Consider the following 21831-nt stretch of genomic DNA (forward strand, 5'->3'; position numbering starts at 1 on the left):
ATAGCCTATAATATATAGTATTTATTATACGTACATCACAATTGCTATTTTTTTCTCTCCTCATTTTTGCGGCATAAGCCAACATCAAGACCACACAGGTGAACTCATAAAAATATTGTTTAATTCAGGGCATTAAAACATGATATTTTTTTATGAGTTTACCTGTGCAGTCCTGACAGCACATACATATTCAGGTACACATGCTGATGTGGTGAAAAGTTGTTGGGTAAGGGGCTGGATGGCCTGTGTTTCAGTGCCAAGTACTATACCCAGAAACGGCCTTTCCTTCCGCACATTGTCCCTGCGACAGATGTTGCTGCTTTTTCGAGCCTCGCTGTGAGTTGATTGAGCGACATGGTAACATGAACAGGCTAATAGCAGATAAATATGCAAAATATGTGGGGGTGGGGCGGTTGAGGGGTGGGGGGGGTTGGGGGGGAGCAAGCATCCTGTAGACTGCAAAGCCATATTTGGACTTCATCAGCCAGAGTAAAAAAAAAAAAACAGGAGGCAGGCATTCCGCTTCTTGCAGCTGGATGAAGTGCCACGCCCAACACTGTTGCCATGGAGACTCCCGGGATCAGGTAAAAAAATTATGGTGAACAGCTGTACGTCATTATCTGGCTCATCAGATGTGAATCATGGGGGGTTTTTTTCAGTGACTACAGCCCCAGGTCATGACATATGGAAAATGTTCCACTAAAAGTATCAAAACCAGAACAATAATATATTTCAGTGAATTACAAGCATCCCCCTCACATGCAGGTTCAAGGTAAACACTACTTGTTCCACTCTTTTTTTGTTTTGTTTTGCAGCTATAAACATGACAGCAGGATGGAAGACCAGTTTGGAAGAGAACTGAATTGATGGAGGGTGTTGGCCAGATGGTAAGGTACTGTACTACAGTTCAAAGATGAACATCTTCATCTTCTTCTTCTTCAACATTCCCTACTTCAATAACTCCACGGAGAGTCAGCCCCTCTCTCCCAAAAAGAGAATAACAAACTAAACAAATCCTGAGCGTACTGCATTTTCATCACTGCAACTGAGCCCAATGGAATTCCAGTCTGCACATCTACACCAAAAAAAAACCAGTTTTTTAAAAAAGTTTAAAAGTTGGAACCACGGGTCTCAAACTCCAATCCTGGAGGGCATCTGAAGGTTTTTGTGGTTCAAGCACTCTATGGTATAAAAAGATTCTGCTCTGATTTTAAAAACAGGAAGCGAAAATATACTCTCTCCTCCATTCTGCGCCAGCTGTATGTTGTTGTTCGTTTTTTACAGAAGTCTTGGCCGAGCAATGGATTGTTATGGCGTACAACTGAAACACATTTTATTATCAAACCAGGTACCTGGAAAGTAGCAGTCCACCATAAACTATTCGCTGTTAAATCAACTCTGGACAAGTACATTTTACTCAGCTAGACGGCATATGATCCCTGTTGAAGTCCGGTCTATATGATACACTCTGTTAGCGCTGAATTAGCACTGAACATTTAGCGCCATTGCGTATGGTTTGAGTAGTGAGTGAGTGATTGGCGGGGTGAACTTTCCTTGTTACCACAGACAAGCCTTCACAAAACGTTTTTTTGCTGATTTGCCTTACCAACCGTCACCTGTTTGATCACTTCATTTCACAACCCACAGACAGTCAGAGATGACTGTTGATGATCTTCCAACGAAAGTTCCTTTTTCAGATCTAATTTTTTTTTCTTCTAATTTCGGTTACCATGGTGCAGGAAACAACACTTTACAAAACAATTCCAGCCATCACCATGGCAACTAATTAAAAAAAAAAAAGTAAATACTGCTTGAAGGTAGTGGATTTTTTAACAAACTGTTGGACAAGTGCCACTTTGGTGCCTTTGATGACAGATGTTTGAGGTCAATTATTAGATTTAGCGTCATCCATCATAAAATGTATATAAAACGCCTGGAGCACAATGCACTATAACAAACCGTATCATTTTTCTCTCTCTGACTGAGACTGCTGCTACATCCTGTTTTTGCTACTGGCATTCAGTTTCACCCCTAATCCGTGTAATGCAAATTTGTTACAGAGCTCTGCATGGAACAGTGGCCATCTTTAACTCCCTCCTGAAAATACTCTCACACACACACACACGCACACACACGCACCACATGCACACAGACACACACACAAACACGCATGCCCGCATGCATGCACATGTACGCATAGACAACACCTATGCATATACAACAAGCATACACAAACATAGAGACTGGGAACACACACACACAAACACACACATATATGCACATATACACTAATGTACACAGACAGAGACAACACCCAGGTACGCACAAACAGACATAAACACATGCAAACAGAAATCCCATTTCAGATGCATGGAGCGTCCTTTCTTTTTTCGCACAAGAGACACTGATTCCCCACAGTTGTCAAAGAACACACGTCATGTCTATTTCTGCTTTTGGTCTCCCCCCACCCCCCCACCCCCCGCCCCCTTTATTTTCAGGGAGCTTTGCTGACCAGGGATTTCCTTTCAACTCCATAATATTTTCCTCTGAAATTGTGATGGACACCATTGGGGACGCCTGTCATCTTCGTGGGGCTTAAACTGTTCAGCATATGTCCTTCCCCCTCATTGCAGCTTGGCACTGAAAGCTCCTGTGTGGGCCGCTGTGCTCAGAATGACACATTCTCTCCGCACTCCGCATGACTGTGCTCTACACCCTCAGTCTCTCTCTCCTTCTTCAGCAGACCTACGTCCCAATACAAGGACACGCAGTATGATTTCAGTGCTGATTTTCGTTCACAGTGACTTTTCTCACAGCCATTATGATTTTGAGAACCGATTTTTTTTGTTTTCCCAGGTAAATCGGCCTGTGAACGTTGACACTGCATGTCGTCAGGCTGTTTGCAAGCTGTCGCTCTTCTGGGTGTTTACGGCGTGAACTACAATTCGTCATTGTCTTCAAAACATTTTCAGTGTACAGGTCCACCTGTCAAGGATTATCTCTGACAGGATGCAGGTTGGAACCTGATCAAGGCAGTGCAGAATCTGTATGTAGAATCCCATGGAATCATTGGATGTCCCTGAGCCAATCGGAGATGGGCAGCGCATTTGGCTTCACGCTCAGCACTTGTGTTGGCGGCGGGTTTCCAGCGCAGGGCTTATGCAAATTATTCACGTTTTGTTTATTGTTTGTCAAGAACTCGCTGAAAAAAAGATGGCTAATATGTCGTGTGCGTGCGTGCGCTTGGTGTGCTGCCAGCCAGCTAGCCGAATCGCACATCCGTCTCATTCAGCTCGCAATTATGTCTTAATGTTTGTTTAGACCACGCATACAAACAGATCAGGCGGTGGCAAGAGCACATTTCAGACTTATGCAGTGTCACAGCCCTATACTTAGCGAGTGTGGCACTGAAGAATTATTTGCGGAGGCATTGATGGGGGATGCAAGACTGTAATCTCGTGCGCACAACACCCAAGAATCAGAAAAGGGTTGTGGCATATCCCATTGTTAAACCAGAGAGAGTGATTTGTTGGTTGGTTAACCACAGTGTGGAATCCTTGTGGCAATGCATTTGTACACACCACAAGTAGTGAAAAAAAATATATTCAGCACTGCCAAAAATACTGGTATTGCAGAAACACTGGTTGAGTTGCAGTCTTCTTTGGTACGGTGGATGACTCCTCCTCTTGGGGGGTTCAAGGCACCCGGAAACACAGAGAACTCCAACATGCAATAACAGAGAATAGCAATGAGGAGGAGGAGGAGAAGGAGAAGGAGAAGAAGGAGAAGAAGAAGAAGAAGAAGAAGTAGTTTCGGAGTCAGAAGTTTAAAAACGGTGAAGGGTTGCCATTCCTGTAATAACACAAGAGGATCATTTTAATTGGACCCTGCACCGCTCCACAGCCCATTACACTCTCAGCAAGCTTGCTACAGAGCCTCCGTCCACACGTCTGAGGAAGAGAGAAAACCCAAAAACTGTTGAGCGATTTGTTAGGCCGCCTATGCGCGCATCTTTCTGGCCCTGTTTTAGCATGCATTTCCTGTGTTTCCGAACAGCAAATGCCACAACTCCAAGAATGCGGTGCTATAGGAAGTGGTGCATGATGGGAGATGGGGTCTGCAGTATGTCAACAAAGAGATTACTGATGACAAAATGCACCACAGCAACCGGTGAATGCAGAGGAGACGCAAAGAACCAAACGACCAGATACCAATGCAGAGGAGGAAGCAGTGACATCACTGTGGCCCTGACCAATTAGCTTGTCTCCTTCAGACGAGATTGCGGCACATTTTAATATGAATGACAACATGTCTTTATGAGGGCTGTGTTTCTGTGGTTAAACCCAGGAGGGAGGCCAATGTGACCATGCTGATTAGTTTTATAAGCCTGCGTGGACTAATTATGCACTTACTGCATTGCCAGTGCACCTGAGGGTGGGGGAGCGGGAGACAGCTCCTTATTACTCAGATGGACAGCATCTCTCTTCTCAATCCCTCCTTGCTCTTGGTAGTTGCTTGGTAGTTACTATTTTGCAGTAACTACCAAGTGGTCTACCAATATGGCAATATAAATCATGCCTCACGGTAATCCCAGAATATAACGTAATGTAACAAAGCCAATAGAACTATATGAGAGACCAGATTCAGAATGACTGGAATTGTTCCACTTATCTTGCTTAGAATTCATCTTTAGAGTGCTGTGACATCAAACACCAAAAAAAAAAAAACTGACCATTAAAGGAAGGACAGAACAACCCGCTTCACCCCCCTACCCCAATGCTTATTGTGCGTGAGTGAGTTTAGTTTTCTTCTATAAGCAAGCTTTTCACTTTGTGAATTTAAACTCACCAATAATCGTGCATCATCTGCACTGAAGCTGCACGTCTGCTGCATCCTTTATGAGTCATCACATCACCAAGTCGCACACAAAGTGTACCACAAATTATCAGCTCAGGAATCCAGGTCATCCCACCAGATCGCCTTGGGACGTTACCTGGCAACGGGCCAGGTAAGTGCACTGCAGGCCAGGTATGAGAAGCGACAGTATAGTTTTCACTCCTGCACCTTTGAACAGGCCAGGCAAATGAAGCAGGAAAGGATGAGGTAGGTTTCATTGGTCCCAGAAGGGACATTTGTCTTGGACATACAGGCACAGAAACATACCCACATTAAATTACACAGAACTACAGTAGTAGGAGTAGGTGTCTTCTTTATGGCACATTCTTGGGAGAGAGGAAGTTGTTTTCCAGGACAGGACAGTACATCTCTTTCTGGATAGATCTCATCTATTATAAACATTATTGAGATGTCTTGCCATAAATTTTTAATGTCGGGTAGACAATGCCAAAAGGAGTGTAAAGCACTTCAATGGTCACTTGCACAAAAAAGGGTGCAAGTCCTGTCCTTCTTAATGTCCTTCTTAATTTTTTTCAGATACAAACCTGCAGGGTTATTGTCTATGGATAATTCTAAATGAAACATCTCAAAACTTATTTGTGTTCAGATACATATGAGGAAGCAGCCATTCTTTTCTTCTTGCTGAACCAGCTGTTCCAATAAACAGCCACACAGAGGATTGAGATAGTATCTGCCTGAAATAAGGAATGTATGCATCAAAAAAAAAAAAAATTATATAAAGATTGAGCAAAACAGATCTTTCCTCCCGGTCAGACTAGAGGGTTGTGAGTAGATAAGTAAGGAGGAGGAGGAGGAATGCCCCTTAACAGAACTACAACACTGACAAAACTTGTCTATGGAAAGCAGACAGTTTTGCTAGGATTTTTATTTATTTTTTTAAATTGTAATTACAAGTTAAAGGAAAGTTCAAACCCCATCGTGGGGAAATAAATAATGCTGAGATGAAATTCCATACAGACATTGAATTTAGCACAAAGTGTCTGATCTAATTCATCTCGAAGATATAATTCAAGGAAGTAAAATGGCTGCCTCTCTCATAAATATTCATGGATACAGACTTCATCATATGGTCTGATCGTTCCACAGAAAATGAACGGGCAATTTGCCAATTTCTTTCATAGACCTGCCATCTAGATGCAGAGATAGAGCAGCATATGTCTGGATATTACCTCTGCTTTCAAAAGCAATACTCCTTCCTTTAAAGAAAGGTCTCTTTGCAGCCACAGATTTAATCTCTTCTGTGCTATTTCTTTCAATTATAGGCCTGAAAATCCCAGATGTTGATTTTTGGAAATAATAATTCCAAGAGGATGCTGTACAGTCTTCCACAGCCGACAGCCGACAACTCACGTTCTTTAATATCTACATTACATTACGGGCATTTAGCAGACGCTCTCATCCAGAGCGACTTACACAACTTTTTTTTTTTAACATAGCATTTACATTGCATCCATTTATACACCTGGATACATACTGAAGCAATGCATGTTACGTAGCTTGCTCAAGGGTACAACGGGCAGCAGGGTCCTACCAGGGAATCGAACCTGTGACCTTTAGGTTACAAGATCAGCACCGTACCCATTATACTACAGTGCCGCCCCACGCTCTGGCTTATGCCATCAATGCCAGGTGAGCCCAACTGCCAGGTTTCTGAGAGGCATCCTTCAAGAAGAGAGTGACATCATCAGCCCACTGATTGGCTATAGAGGTCCCGGAGATACCTGATTTGATATTGGCACAAAGAAGACGTGCGGAGAGAAGAAATGGTATGGTGCTACAGGACAAACCTGTTGAACACCCCGTGAAAAGGGAATCTCTATGAGGACGGTTCCACTTTTAAGCTTCGACAGAACTATTGTCGTTGGAATACAGCTGTCTGACGGCTTCACAGAAATAATTACTGAACGGAGGACGGAGTGTAGCACAGTGGGTAAGGAACTAGACTTGTAACCAAAAGGTCGCAGGTTCGATTCCCGGGTAAGGACACTGCCGTTGTACCCTTGAGCAAGGTACTTAACCTGCATTGCTTCAGCATATATCCAGCTGTATAAATGGATACAATGTAAAAATGCTTTGTAAAAAAAGTTGTGTAAGTCGCTCTGGATAAGAGTGTCTGCTAAATGCCTGTAATGTAATGAAGCCAAGTCAGTTTCACTGTTCTCAGGTATGAAGCTAGGCACACGGACGTACTCTACACCCACACACGCAATTTTGGCCTCTCCCTCTATGTTCTTTCCCGTGCAAATATATTTCTAACACGGCATAATTAAGGGAGAACACATTGTGTCTTTCACAGTCTGGAATAACAAGGCGGGGCCGCTGGCAGGTGATCTGCGGTGAAGATTGCGACTTGGTGCATGTTATTTTAGGATTTTCTCTTTCTCTCTGAGATCAACAGATTTACGCCGCAATATGCCTAAGTGTCCAAAATGCAACAAGGAAGTTTATTTCGGTAAGACTTTATTTCACCTGTTGAGAATTTTTTTTTACATGATCACCGATTCGACAAATGAATCTGCTGTTTCTTTAAACAGAAAAAAAAACACTTTCTTGTCTTTCGTTATTATGATTATTAAACGTACATTTAATTTCATTTTTAAATGAACATCAAGCAAAGTTTGATGATGGGCCCAGACAAATGTGATGAAATGGAAAAAATGTGTATGAGAATAAATCAGGTTTAGAACCTCCAGAAATTGTAATGGAAAGGACTTAAACTGTATTTCGAGTGAAACTGACCGTTGCTATTGTCTTTCTCGTTACATTTTTAAATGTAAAGAAACTGAGCATGTACGTGTATTAGGAGAATAAAGGATCACCCCATCTTTAAAGATGAGATTAAATACTGTAATGCAAGAGCCAGCATTGTTGCAACAAAACAGGACAGATGTCGTGTCATTGCATTTGCCCACAACAGGAGGACAACAGCAAAAGTGCTTCTCAATAATCCAAGACATTCCAATTCGGATTAAGAAGAATATGATTTTCATGCAATTCACAAGAGAAGGGGATTTACTGAGACACACTCTGCATTGTATTTGTAACATTTTATGGATTTGATCTTGGGCAAGGAATTAGAAGCTGGGCTCATACCTTGCCGTCAAGGTGGAAACAGGTTCACACCCAAGTCGATCCTTTCCAAACCTGCAGCTAAAAAAAGCAACCAAAAAAACGCAACAAATAGTTTCACTGATGTCAATGATGTCAAAGAGACATTTTAGCAGGACATTCAAATAATAAATAGTTGGTATTTCATGAAAATGGGTTCTATCCATTTTTGCTGACACAGATTGCAAATGGCCGGGACTTTTGGAGGCCGATGTGGAATGCAAACCCTGCTCTCCGCTCTCACGTTTGTGCTGATGTATCGCTGAGCTGAGACACATCACCAAGTTCACGAGCAGACTTAGCCGTTGCCCATGGCAACGGCACAACTACAGTACACTCTCATGCTTGCACACCTCAGCATCTCAACATTCATAATTCATTTAAAAAAGTATTCATTCATTCATTCATTAAAAAACAAATGGAGGAGGGGACTTGTTGTTATTAAGATTAAGGTAAGAACCAGAGGAACACTGTCACAGGATCCCAGGGAAATCGAAAAGGGCGTCACAGACGTCGTCATCATTCAGATAGGGTGCGTGGGAAGGGTCCAGTGGAGCTGGTCCATCTGCAGCCCAGTACGTGTGCTCCATTATTACCTAAGTACAGTAAACGGTGTGGCCTTGGACCAAGCCTTAGGCCATTTAGGAGGAAAGTTTGCAGAGCTCGTGTGGATTTATATTGTGGTCGTATTACATCACAGTCTGGGAGGACAGTGAGGCCTCTGAGAATGTTCACATTGGTAAACCACTGGTAGGTACTGTAGGTACTGTCTCTCACTCTCTCTCTCTCACTCACACTCTCTCCTCTCTCTTTCCCCCTCCCTCCCTCCCTCCCTCTCTCTCTCTCTCTCTCACACAATGGAGAAGGTGAGCTCCCAGGGGAAGGACTGGCACGCGGCGTGCCTGAAGTGTGGAAAATGCAACCAGGATCTGGCAGGCAGCGTGCATGCAGAGGTGAGAATCCAGGACAGAGACCACACACACACGCACACATACATATATATTCACTTACACACACATGCACACATACACACAAACACGTATACATATGTACTGTATATACACTAAATACACATATACATATACACATGTACACACATACACACACACATACTGTACATGCAGATACCCTCATACACACATACGCACACGCGCACGGCGGTCACTGTCAGTTGAAATTTTCTTATGATGAAGATGAAGAACTGATGAAGAACTTTTGTGCAGAAAGCAGATAATCTGTGACCTGAGATAAATGTCTTCCATTCTATCATCTACTCACAGGAGAGGCGTGAAACTATCCAGTCAGAGAGGAGGAGGAACCGCAGTACTGAAGATCAAACCTAGCATACGCCCAAATTTCAAAATTCAACTTGTCTCATTAAAAATGTGAAATTCTGTTCAACATCCGAACTAGTTTGTCCTCCAGTGTTCGACGGTTGTAAAAAATATCTTAGACTCACCATAACGTTGGAGGCCCAAACAAAATGTACACGTTTTCAAACATGTTTGCCATTGCTATGGTCATGCAGATGGAGATCACGCTTTATCATTTTCTGTGATTTTTCAGTGTTTCTCCCCTCCCCAGTGACATGGTTGAGTGAGAGATATGTATCTCGAGCCGGCATTGAGTCATATTTGATAGCGATAAAGGAATCAATTTTGCCTCTGAGTTTTACCGTTTGAAATTATCTTCTGTTTTTTTCCCTCCTAATTCCAGCAAAATGGAACACCTTATTGCCCTCCCTGCTGCTCAGAACTCTTTGGATCCAACTAACTACAAGGTTCGTAAAAAACCCTAATGACTGCTCCCCCAACTACACCCTTCCCTTCTGAATGGAGCACGTCAGCTGCCTGTGTAAGCTTGCCCATGTAGGTGCAGCAGACAGATCGGTTTTGGACAGTGTGGGAGCTGCAGTGCCCTCCCCAAACAGGTAACATCAGGAGCAGGGTTGAGCAAAATATGCTAACAACCCATCACTCACAGTGAAGTTTGGCAACAATGACCCATCTTCCCCATGTGTTTCTATGGCACCTCAGTAACAGTGGCGGGGGGCGGGGGGGCGAGAGAGGCTTGCGGCTTGCTATTAATAACACCCGCACCCCCTTTCTCAGGTTCTCAGGATCAATGTCGGTGTCTGCCTGATCCCCTTTTATCCCACATTTTGAATTCTGGTCCAATATGACAATCAGATTAGCCTGAGCCGGCCTCTGCAGTGCATTTATCTGCGCACACATCAATGAAAAAAGGCCAGGAAAGGAACCCCACTGACAAACGTTGAAACTCAGTGCCCACTAATCCACCTGCACGCACAGGAAATTAGGTCAGTAGTGATGCAATCGCTATCTGTGCTCCTCTGAGCTTTTGGAATGTTCCATGTGAGAACTGTTTTTCTTGCATTTGATTGGCCGCATCGCCACCACAGAGTCTATAAATGTTCCAGAAGACCTGGGGCTCGAGGGAACACCATAGATATCCACTGTTCCCACAAAGTTTGGCGTGATGTGACGTGGCGCACTTTTCTCCCACTAGACCCTGACAAAGATAAGGAATTATCTGCATTTCTGCAGATCGGTACAGATTGCTTTTGGAACTGTGTAATAAAATGCAATCATTCTTTGAGTATAGTTACTCCATACACATGCGCATGCTTCCCCATATTGTGAGAATCCACAGTGCTTTCCCACAGTGCTTTGTTGCATTGTCGGAACCTGCCCGCATTAATAAAGTTAAATGAAAAAAACAATAATTGACAGATGATCCCTCCTTATGTTACTCTAGAAGCAGGATGGACATTCAGCGAGGGACAGAACACAACACTCAAGTCACCTAGTATTCTATATGCTTTTAAACAAAATAAAAGTTTGCCTAAAATCTTTCTGGTTTCATAACGACGAGTCATTTATTCATTAATTCATGCATTGTCACTTGTTTTATTTGTTTGTTGAGTGTAGCAGGCCTTGGTTGTACCATGAAGGCCAGATTTTTTCAACTGTATTTTAAGGGGTTTTTACAAGAATTGTTTAAATCAATTTATTTTTTTATTTTTTCAGTCGATGAAAAACTACCCAGAAGTCCATGTAGATAACGTGTCCTATTTTTTTCTTATTTTTGTGACTTTCATAATTTAAGCTTTGTAAAAGCGAGAGAACATCCAGCTCATGCTCACTTTGAAAATATGAATACATCTTTCTCAAACACAGAAACGAGTGGGGAATCCCTAGTCCAAAAACTGACTCAAAGTGGCTGAAACTGGGCAGTTTCTGGACAGTTCCAGGATCTCATGAAAAGCATCATCGCTTTGACCACTCCATAAATGTACTTCCAGCATCAAGCAGATCTTTATTTAACAAAAAGGAACTATAAAAAAAAGAATGTCTCATTCATCCCAGCCTGCTTACACACCACTATATGGTTAGGGGTTGTATCATGTGCTGTTTAATTCTACAGAAGTAATGCTCCCATCATTTCAAGTGGAATTCATAAACTGATATTGTTTGAATGATTTAAAATAAGGCTGTAAGATTTGCCTACAGCTGAGCCCACACCCCCATGATGATGACAGGCATGAGGGGTGCCATTGGGCCATGGGTGCCCAGGAGCTTGTGTGCTTGACTGAACAAGCTCCAGGTAGCCTCTGGGCCCCGTGTGTTCAGCACTTTCACATCCAAATATATATATATATATATATATATATATATATCAGTTCCCTTCACCCTCCATGTTACGCTGTAAACTTGTACAGTACCCAACCACCAAATCAAAACCACACTGAAAAGAAACAGCAACTTCCATTGCCTTATTTTGTCTACACATTCTGTTGGAGCTGCAATGTCCCGTTTGCTGTTTTCTTCTCCCCCACCAGTCCATGGGGATCGTTTTTTCCTCAGACTGGAATAACATCATTATGCACAACCTCATAGCCTTTGAAATCCCCGGGAGCTTATAGAAGCGTCCAATTAGAATGCAGTGATCGTTACAGCGGAGCCTATTGCTGGAAGCCAGTTTTCCTATCTAATCTTCATCAGAGAGTGAGTGGCCCTAGTCTGCTCGGTACCGGTGTTGATAACTTTGTTTGGTTGTCATAGTGATGACAGTTTTTTTTTGGCTGGACCGCAACAGCGGGGCCAGCCCTACAAACGCGAATGTCTGTGACCGAGTGACTGAGTGATGAAGTTACACCATTGGTCGGCCGAGTTATGAAGTTACACCACTGGTCACTGGTCCAGCCATATACAAGGTAAAGGGAGGTCAAAATGACTGCAACTGTACATCACATCAATGATGTGAACTTTAAAGAGAACAGAATACACACATACATCTAAGAGACTACATATGGTACCTATTGGATGCCAGAAAACTTGTCACGGACCAGTATTGAATATGGCACACTGTACCCAAACCAAGAATTTTGACAGGCGCGCACGGACACACACACAGGAATTGGACTGTAACGTTTTTACATATATTTGCCAATGTAAACATCACAAGATAAACACTTTTAAATACTTGTGTTTTTATTCTGCTATGCACATTGGTCATATAAACATAACCTAAATAATGTTCGGAACATGTTTATTTTATTACAAACTCACAGTGCTTCACGACAAAAAAACTTCTCAACAACTTCAACCTCCCTTTTGTTGTTCTCGGTTATGTAGGCAGGTTCGCGCGCGCGCACACACACAGCTTCGGCCTCTCCCACTCTGTTCTTCCGCGTGCAAAGTATTCGCGGTATAAATAAGGGAGAACACGCGCTGTACATACACAGTCTGGACTAACGAGGCGTGGCCATTGGCAGGTGATCTGCAGTGAAGATAGCAACGTCGTGCACTTTATTTTAGGATTTTTTTCTCTCGGAGATCAACAGATTTACCCTGCAATATGCCTAAGTGTCCTAAATGCACCAAGGAAGTTTACTTCGGTAAGACAACTTCATTCAGTTTCAGAAAGTTTTCAGAATTTATAAGTGATCACAGAGTCAACAAATGAAGCAACACTTGTTTTTTACGCATGATGTGATACCATTTTTGACAACTGATGGCTATAGCGGTAAATTAGTCAACATAATTTAACTGCTTCATTTAAATAATCACGTAGCCTAATGACGGAAATAAAACAAAAGAAATGGACGTATATTCATACTTATATACTTAAAAATATATACATCTAAATACATTTAAATGATGAAAAACATAGAGCATAGATGCACGTGATGATTGCTCGAGAATCGGCGCTTTGGACGATTCAGAATCTATTTCCTGTTTCATTTGAAATATTTAAGCGTCTGTTGTTAGTCACTGTTTGTTTGTTGTATTTCTAAACATTGCATGTTTAGAAATACATTTTTAAATGAACATGTAACGTTTGACGATTCGGCCAGATAGACGCGTTCAAGAATAAACCAGGAGGTTTTGAACATCCAGAAGTTATTATGGGAAAGCCCTAACCTTCATTTTGAGTGAAACGTACCGTTACTGTTGTATTATTTATGAAGGGAGCGGAGCATGTACATGCGGTAGGTAAATATCCTCCTCCCCTTTTTAAAGACGTCCCGGCCATCTAAAAAGAGTTTAGATACTCTGATGTGAGGGACAACGTTGTTTTCGGCAAAACGCTGTTCAGGACATATATCGTGTCCTCGCATTTACGCGCAACACGAGGACAACGGTAACTGAATTTCTTACTAATTCTAGACAGTCAAGTTGGGATTCACAATAATACAATTTTCATGGAGAGGATATGCACGAAGTATTAATTTTATTTTTTTAAATTTAGCCACGCTTTGTATTTGTATTTGGAGCATTTTATGTATTTGAGGTTTGTCAAGGAGATCAGGGGCAGGGTCACTCCTGGTTTTAAAGACTGTAATTTGTTTACACCCTGGTCAGACCTTGCCAACCCTCGGCACAAAAAATAAAAAAACTCAACAAATAGTTTTAACTAGTATTTCTCCTTAGAGTCCGTTTATCATGGCATTCCAATAATGCATTTTTTGATCTTTGAAAGTAAAATGGGCCCCAATCCATTCTATGGTCGTTTGCATCAAATTACACATCGTTGTATTTGCAAACTATATATTTCCATCTATAATCCCCTTCACTCTTCCTCCTCATCCCTTCCTCTTTCTCTCTTTCCCCTTAGACCTATGCCTATTGCTCTGGTCTCTCCTCTCCATCCTTTTTAAATTTTAATTTTTTATTTTTTTAGAAAATTAACATTTAAATGGAAACAATCTGCTTCAGGGTCTGATGTAGGGAAATGTGCATGCTGCTGCTTCCAGCCAGGAGGAGGGGAAAAGACTCTGCCTGTCGGACAGACTTCTGCAGCTCTGCTTGCACAGTGCAGCGCTGATGGGGAGAGGGAGTGCCGCTTCTCCTTGCGTGATCAGGACTTGTTTTCATTGACGATTAACATTTGATCTTAGAGAGTCAGCACTGGAATATTGGTTGAGTATATAGTTTTGTATTTTTGTCTCTTTTTTTGTTTTTTTTTGGCCCCGCATAAAGTCAGTGGCTTGACACAGAGCATTTATTTATCGAGCCGAGATGAGCTGAGCTGAGCTGAGCCGAGCTGAGCTGAGCTGAGCCGAGCTGTAGTCTGATGGCTGTTGGATTTTCTCAGTTATCGGCAGGTTGCGACATCAAGACAGGAAGTTCACAAGGGTACACAGGAAATGGAAACGTAACCGTCAGAGTGAATAAGCTGTAGAAACGGAGAGGATCAGAATCAAGAGAAACGCCCTAATGAGGCATTTTACCCCCGTTTTCTTCATTCCCTCAAGCTGGACTGCTCAGTTACATTTCAAAGCGCATCCCGTCTTTGTCAAATCACCTGTAGTTTTGGGAGGGGAGGCAGGCTAATGCATGTAGCCTCGGAAATGCATGCAGCCTGCTGCCACTGCAATTCACGAGCTAAACTGAGGAGCGAATTCTCTGCAACACTGGAAATCAGCCTAAAGGCAAACTGCAAGTGCCTGGTCAACCAGAGGGGGCGCTATTTCACAGCAGGCCTGAGAATACCCTTTCTCCCAGCATAATACTACACTCTTATATTTTTTTTAAAAAAAGGTTCCTTGGCTTGTCTCCATAGGGGGAACCCTTTCTAGTTCTTTATGGAACCCTCTATGGTAGGTGTAAAAACTGTGAAGGCTTCCTAGATTTAACCACTTTGCCTGTCCCAAGAACTCTTGTACTAGATAGGGTTCCTCTATGGAGACACAGAGGAGCCTTTTGGAACCCTTTCTTCTGAACGGGTAGGGTCAGGTTTCAGCTTTCCCAGCGGGGTCAGTGCTGCTGAGTGATCAGCATTAAATTCAGAAACTCAGGATGGATCAGTGATCGCTGAACATCAGAAGCACCGCCCTAATAATCATCTGAAAGATAAACAGGGCTGAAAAGTAGCAGCTCACTACTACACTAAACAGGCAGCTTGGTGCTCTGCACTTTGATTTTCCCGGTTGGACGCCATTGACTGTTTGCCTTGGACCGGCTCTGTAATTCACACAGGCTGCATATCACTGACACTTTGGGAGCCTGATGTGGAAAGCAAACACTGCTCCTCTTGTCTCACTTCATGCAGATGTCTTGCTGAGGAACATCGCCAAGCGCATGAGCAGACTTAAATTGTTGTTGCTCTTGGCAACGGCATAAATTAAGTGTCCCGTGTGACTCTCTCTCATACTCACGCCCTTCAACATTCATAATTTTCACAAACAATTGGGGAGGGAGGGGGAAAACATGTTCATTATGGTTAAGGCAAGAGCCAGGGGACCACTGCCACTGCACGCGCTCACAGTGAAATCAAAAAGGGTCGTCACGGTAACACACACACACAGACGTGGCCGTCGATCGGTCGCGGTGCGTGGGAAGGGTCCGGCTGCGCTTGTCCGCCTGCAGCCCGGTGCGTGCGCCAGGAACGCAGGGGGAGCTTCCGTTCGTCTGAGAGGTCTTGTTTTTGGAAGCTAAGTAACGGTAATCGGCGCGGCCTTGGCCCGGACCCAGGTCTGCTCCAACTGGCCCTCCTGGAATGCAGGGAAATTAGAGATTTTTTTTTTTGGCTTTTTTTTTCGGCTCCCCTCCTCCCTGGCCTCTCCAGTCCTCCTCTGCTTTTTGTTCTTCTTCTCCCGTGGTGCTCTGGTTTACGTGTCCTAAGATCCCCTCAATTCATTTCTGTCCCCTGTAGGGGACGTGAGGTTCTGGCGTTACTGTTCAAGAAACGCATATTCCACTGTGCTGAGACCTACGCTACAAGGGATATTCAGTACAAACATGAAATAAATAATATTTTTGAAACTATTTTCAGTGCAAAATGCTTTTTGTCGTCCAGGACACTTGTGTTGTTCTGCCAGGTCTCTGGATGATGCGTAAAACAGAGGGAAACTGCAGTCTGCACTAGTCAAGACTAAAACACTAAACACAGCCACTGATCTACAAATCAGAAGTATATACACTTCTGTGCACTGATTATTTTCTGACTTGAGTACTTTGAATGGCATCAAATATATGAAATGTATATACATAAGCTTACGTGGACTTTATTTTCCTCTGTGGTTATACTGAAAATTTCTGCCGATTTTATTCCATGGGTAATGTGTCTTGGTCCGAAATTGGGAGATGTCACTCGTGTGGGATCTCCCCTGGCCATTTTGCCCCAAGTGCCCAATTTGGCCCTTTGATTTGATAAACAAATATTTGTATTATTACTTGTCGCTGTCATTCATTTTCATATATTAATTTTGATAAAATATATTGTGTACAATAACTGGGTGTCTGTAAAAACAGATTTTCTCAGTCGGTGTGCCCTTTTCTCACTTTGAGCACCTGCCCCTCAAAAGCTCTCTCCACAGCCCTGCTCTTCATCAGTGGTCTTCGGCAGTGTCACGCACGTTGGCAGTGATACGCTGCATTACAGGCTCGCACTCTTGACAGTGTGATGTCATAGCACCAGAGATTTCCCCACTCCCACAATTCCCCCAGTCGTAAAAACATTATGAAACGCACGACAGTTCCAAATGTCACTGTGACGCTCGACCGTTACACCGCCTTGTTACCATGGTTTCGCCCGGCTGATAAATTGTGTCGTATTGTGTCGAGATGGAATTCCTGAAGTCAGCAGGGACCACGCCCAGAAATAATTCCCCATTAGGGACAGACACCGTATCAGCATTGAGCTGCAGAGGGAGGGCAGGGCTCAGTGGCCAATGGCGTGGCAGAGCCAGCTGGCAGCAGTCTCTCACCGCCGTCCTGACAGCACGCCTCCTCAGCTTACCCACAATGCACTGTTTCCCAAAAGCCTGCTTTTAAGTGGGAGGAAACAGAAGTTGGAGGACGCAATATAGTTCTGTTGGTCTCATTACATTATATTCTGGGTTTGCAGGCCTTAGAGCATGATTCGTTTTGGTAAACCACTTGGTAGTTACTGCAAGATGAGGGATTGAGCAAGGAGGGATTGAAAAGAGAAATGTGGCCTGTCTGTCTGTCTGTCTAATGAGGAGCCATCTCTCTCTCTCTCTGTCTGTCTCTCCCTCTCTCTCTCTTTCTCTCTCTCTCTCTCAGCGGAGAGGGTGACCTCCCTGGGGAAGGACTGGCACAAGCCGTGTCTGAAGTGTGAGAAGTGCAACAAGACTCTGGCAGCGGGCTCGCACGCAGAGGTGGGAATCCTGAATAGAGACCAGACCACACACACACATGCACACACACATGCACACATGCACACACACATGCATACACGCACATAAACACACACACATGCACACATGCTCATCCACACAAGCATCCATGCACATGCACATGCACACACACATGCACACGCATGCACACACACACAAGCATACATGCACACGCACACACACACACACAAGCATACATGCACACACATGCACACAAACACACACGTGCATGCGCGCACACACACATACAGTGGTCACTGTCAGTTGCAATTTTCTTATGACGTCAGAATTGGACAAAGAATCTCTCTGCAGAAAGCAGATCATTTCATGGCGACGAAGGACTAAGCATGCCTCAGAGCTTTACTGTTAGACCTGAACTGCTGCTTCTGTCCTTATTCCAGCATGAAGGAAAACCCTACTGCAACAACCCCTGTTACTCAGCGCTCTTTGGACCCAAAGGTTAGTAAAAACGTAATGACTGCTCCCCCCAACTACACCCTTCCCTTCTGAATGAAGGACCTGCCCGTGTAAGCTTGTCCACACAGGTCGGTTTTGGACTGTATGGGAGCTGCAGTGCCCTTCCCAAACAGGTGACGTCAGCAGCAGGGCTGAGCAAAATATGCTAACAACCCATCACTCACAGTGAAGTTTGGCAACAATGACCCATCTTCCCCTGTGTTTCTATGGCACCTCAGTAATGGTGGGGGGGGGGGGGGTCGAGAGAGGCTTGCTGCTTGCTATTAATAACACCCACGCCCCTTGTTTCGGGATCAATGCAGGGGTCCGCCTGATCCCCTTTCATCCTAGATTTTGAATTCTGGTCCGGTATGACAATCAGATTAGCTTGATCCAGCCTCTGCAGTACACTTATCTGCGCACACATCAGTGAAATAAGGCTAGGAGACTAACCCCGCAGACAAACATTGGAACTTAGAGCCCACTTATCCACCTCCATCGACGTGCACGCACAGGAAATTAGGTCAGTGGTGATGTCATCGCTACCCGTGCTCCTCTGAGCTCTTGGAATGGAATGTGAGAGCTGTGAGAATTCTTTTTTTTTTTCCTGTCATGTGATTGGCCCGAGGCCATGTCGCCACCACAGAGGAGTCGTTTCGCCGGTTTTAAGAAAACGTTCCGAGAGATCCCTGGCTTGAGGGAGTTCCGCTAGTCCCGTTATCGCCCGACGCTAATCTCACGTTGTTTTTCCAGCCTTTCAAAAAAAAAATATTTTTTTTAGTGTGGCGTGTGACGCACTTTTCTCCCTACAGGTTTTGGGCGTGGGGGCACCGAGAGCCACACATTCAGCAACTAAACCCTGGGAAAGGTGAGGAGTTATCTTTGGGAACTGTGTAATAAAAGTGTAATAATTCTCTGAGCATAGCTACCTACTCCATGCACATGCACGTGGTTCCCCATGTTGTGAGAAATCATTGCATTGACAGATGATCCCTTCTTAGGCTACTCAAAGGAGAATGGCTGCCCAGAGACAGAGAGAAGACAACACTCAAGTCACCTTGTAATCTACATGCTTTTAAACCAAAGAAAAGTTTGACTAAAATATTTCTTGTTTCATAATTACAAGTCATTCATTAGCTCATCATCGCTTGTTGTATTTGTTTGAACGTACCAGGCTGTAGCTGACTGTGAAGGCCTGAATTTTTTCACCTGTACTTCAAAAGCTTTTATAATAATTACTTAAATCCATTTGTTTGCTTTTAAATTTCCATCAATTAAAATAATTTACCCAGAAGTCCAAGTTGATAACTGTGTCCTATTACTTCGCTTCTTTCTTTTATTAATTTCTTCATTTATGTTAATGCGAACACATCTTTCAAACCACACCATAAGTGAAGCAGAGAGCATCGCATTAAGAGATCAAATCAGTACACAGAGCAAATCTCACTTTCATTTCAAGATTATGATTGTGATGCACACACGATTGCATCTTAGTTGTGACCACACAGTAAAATGTCCAGAGTTACTTCAACTGTAACAGAGTTTTTATGTAGTCCAACAGGGACCACATGTACACTGTAAGAGCTGGGTGGACACGGTGGTGCAGTGGTTAGCACTGTCGCCTCACAGCAAGAAGGTCGTGGGTTCAGATCTCGGCTTGTGGCCTTTCTGTGTGGAGTTTGCATGTTCTCCCCGTGTTCGCGTGGGTTTACTCCGGGTACTCCGGTTTCCTCCCACACTCAAAGACATGCATGTTAGGTGCGCTCCTGCAGTTGCCCTTGACCAAGGCACTGGCCTCAGAACTGGAGTTGGTCCCCGGGCGCTGCACTGTGGCTGCCCACTGCTCCTGAGTAACTAGGATGGGTCAAAATGCAGGGGACAAATTACGCAACGGGGTTCAATAAAGTATATCATCATCATCTAAGAGTTAATTTAACAGTGAAAATTTTACATTGCAGTTGTGCTGAGCAATGCAGCCACACTGTAAAAGCCATAAACCCTGTGCAAGACAAAGATATCTGAATATTTCAAAGTGGGCCTGGTTTGTGAATAAGCGTCTATGACAGGGATACTCAAACCTGACCCTCAGGGAGTCAGGGCCAGTAGTACTTCCCTCAACCAATCAGGACTTAGTTAAACTTGTGACATCAGGTGAGTACAACCTCTGACCAATCAGTGATCAATTAACTATCAGGTAGCAGAGAAAACCAGCAGTGCTACTGGCCTTGGGGGCAAAATTTGAGTATGCCCGTTCTATAACATTTTCACTAGGGAGAAAACTAACGACGTCTTTGTCAAGATATTGGTGATAGTCAATTAATAAATTCAAGGTTTCCTGAATTTGAATGTAGAGATTGACAATGAGGGTAAATGCTTGCTCTGTCACCTCTTAATGTCAGTTATTCAGTTCAGTTTAAAAATACACTGCTTTCTCACTGACATGGAGCTTTGCTTTATAAATGTTGTAGTGCATGATGGGAAGGAGGCCAATGCTTGTCACCTCAATTTGAATGCACAAACAAGTAATGTTCACAGGCCCAGAGCATATGGCAAGTGAGTCAGCATTTGCTAATTTAATTATGCACATGACAAATAGGCAAATATAACAAATTAGCACACATTATCTAATTTTTGTTATATATAAATGAGCAATTTTAAATTCCTGTTTATTTATTTACACTTCATCCACTGTTTCCACTTCTGACCACACAAACTTGAGGATTTTAAATGAGTTAATGCTGTCTGTGTAACTAGCCAGCCACTAGTTCCTTATCTCAACCAACTTGAGACAGGGCCACTCCCTGGCTAAGACATCATGCATGGGCTGGGAACATTAAGGCTAGCCACATGAACACAGAGCATGATAATAAGATGTCATATGGAGCAGCGTTATGGTCCTGTTCACAGCATAAGCGCTACTGGAGTCCAATCCAAAGCACACAACTGATTTGTTCCAGTTTTTTTATTTTTTAAAACAAATAACTGAAGCCTCCCTTGTGCCCTGTAGAGGCATCCAGACCGCCCAACCTGACCCCCCTTCACCCCCTCCCCAAACATCGGTTTCCGCCACTGTCACTGTCACAGGACAGAGATCTCCATGGTTACAGACCCAAACAGGACCCAACAGACTTCATCCGCCCACCCCCACCCCCACCCCCGCATCATTTTCTGTACAGTCGGCACACCACCATGACAAAGACCCTCTGTGTGACAGATTTCCGCTCTGCCAAGGGACAGCATGTCCAGAGAGGAAGGAAAGAAGAAACAGACAGAAAGAGAGAGAGAGAGAGAAAGAAAGAAAGAGATGGCTCCTTCTGCCACCAGCAACCACGGCACACCATGTGCTGCCCACAGTATCAGCAATATAAAGAACCACTGACATGACCACTGAAGTGCATAAGTCACAAACAGGAAACAGAAGCTAAACAGGAATAAATGGGTGGTAAAAAAAAAACTCCACGAATATTCCAGGGTGTTCACATGTCATTCAATTCATGGCATAGGCTCATACGGACTAAAATTAGAAAACATTCTGACCGCCAGTGTACTCGTACCAAGAGGTACTTAGCACAGAATGTCACAGGGAGGGGGGGGGGGGCATGAATAGCTCAATAATTTCTCCCCAGTGTTGCATTTTGCTTGTATAAACTATCTGATGTCAAGGAGCAGAAGTGGAAAATCCA

At 43.6% G+C, this 21831-nt stretch overlaps 1 protein-coding gene across 2 annotated transcripts; it reads left to right on the forward strand.

Annotated features, from left to right (window-relative positions):
* The first annotated feature begins 12761 nt into the window (after nt 1-12761).
* On the forward strand, nt 12762-19442 carry crip1 (cysteine-rich protein 1). 2 transcript variants are annotated; one of them, XM_064310528.1, is made up of 5 exons: nt 12762-12946; nt 17580-17674; nt 18094-18151; nt 18961-19016; nt 19135-19442. In XM_064310528.1, exons 1-4 carry the CDS (start codon nt 12907-12909, stop codon nt 19002-19004), a joined length of 237 nt encoding a protein of 78 aa, XP_064166598.1. In that variant the 5' UTR covers nt 12762-12906; the 3' UTR covers nt 19005-19016; nt 19135-19442. The 2 variants fall into 2 exon arrangements, with proteins under 2 accessions (XP_064166598.1, XP_064166687.1); XM_064310617.1 differs by having other exon boundaries at nt 19150-19442.
* The last annotated feature ends 2389 nt before the right edge of the window (nt 19443-21831 follow it).

Source organism: Anguilla rostrata, chromosome 1 (assembly GCF_018555375.3).
Source record: "Anguilla rostrata isolate EN2019 chromosome 1, ASM1855537v3, whole genome shotgun sequence".
In the NCBI taxonomy this organism is placed as follows: domain Eukaryota; kingdom Metazoa; phylum Chordata; class Actinopteri; order Anguilliformes; family Anguillidae; genus Anguilla; species Anguilla rostrata.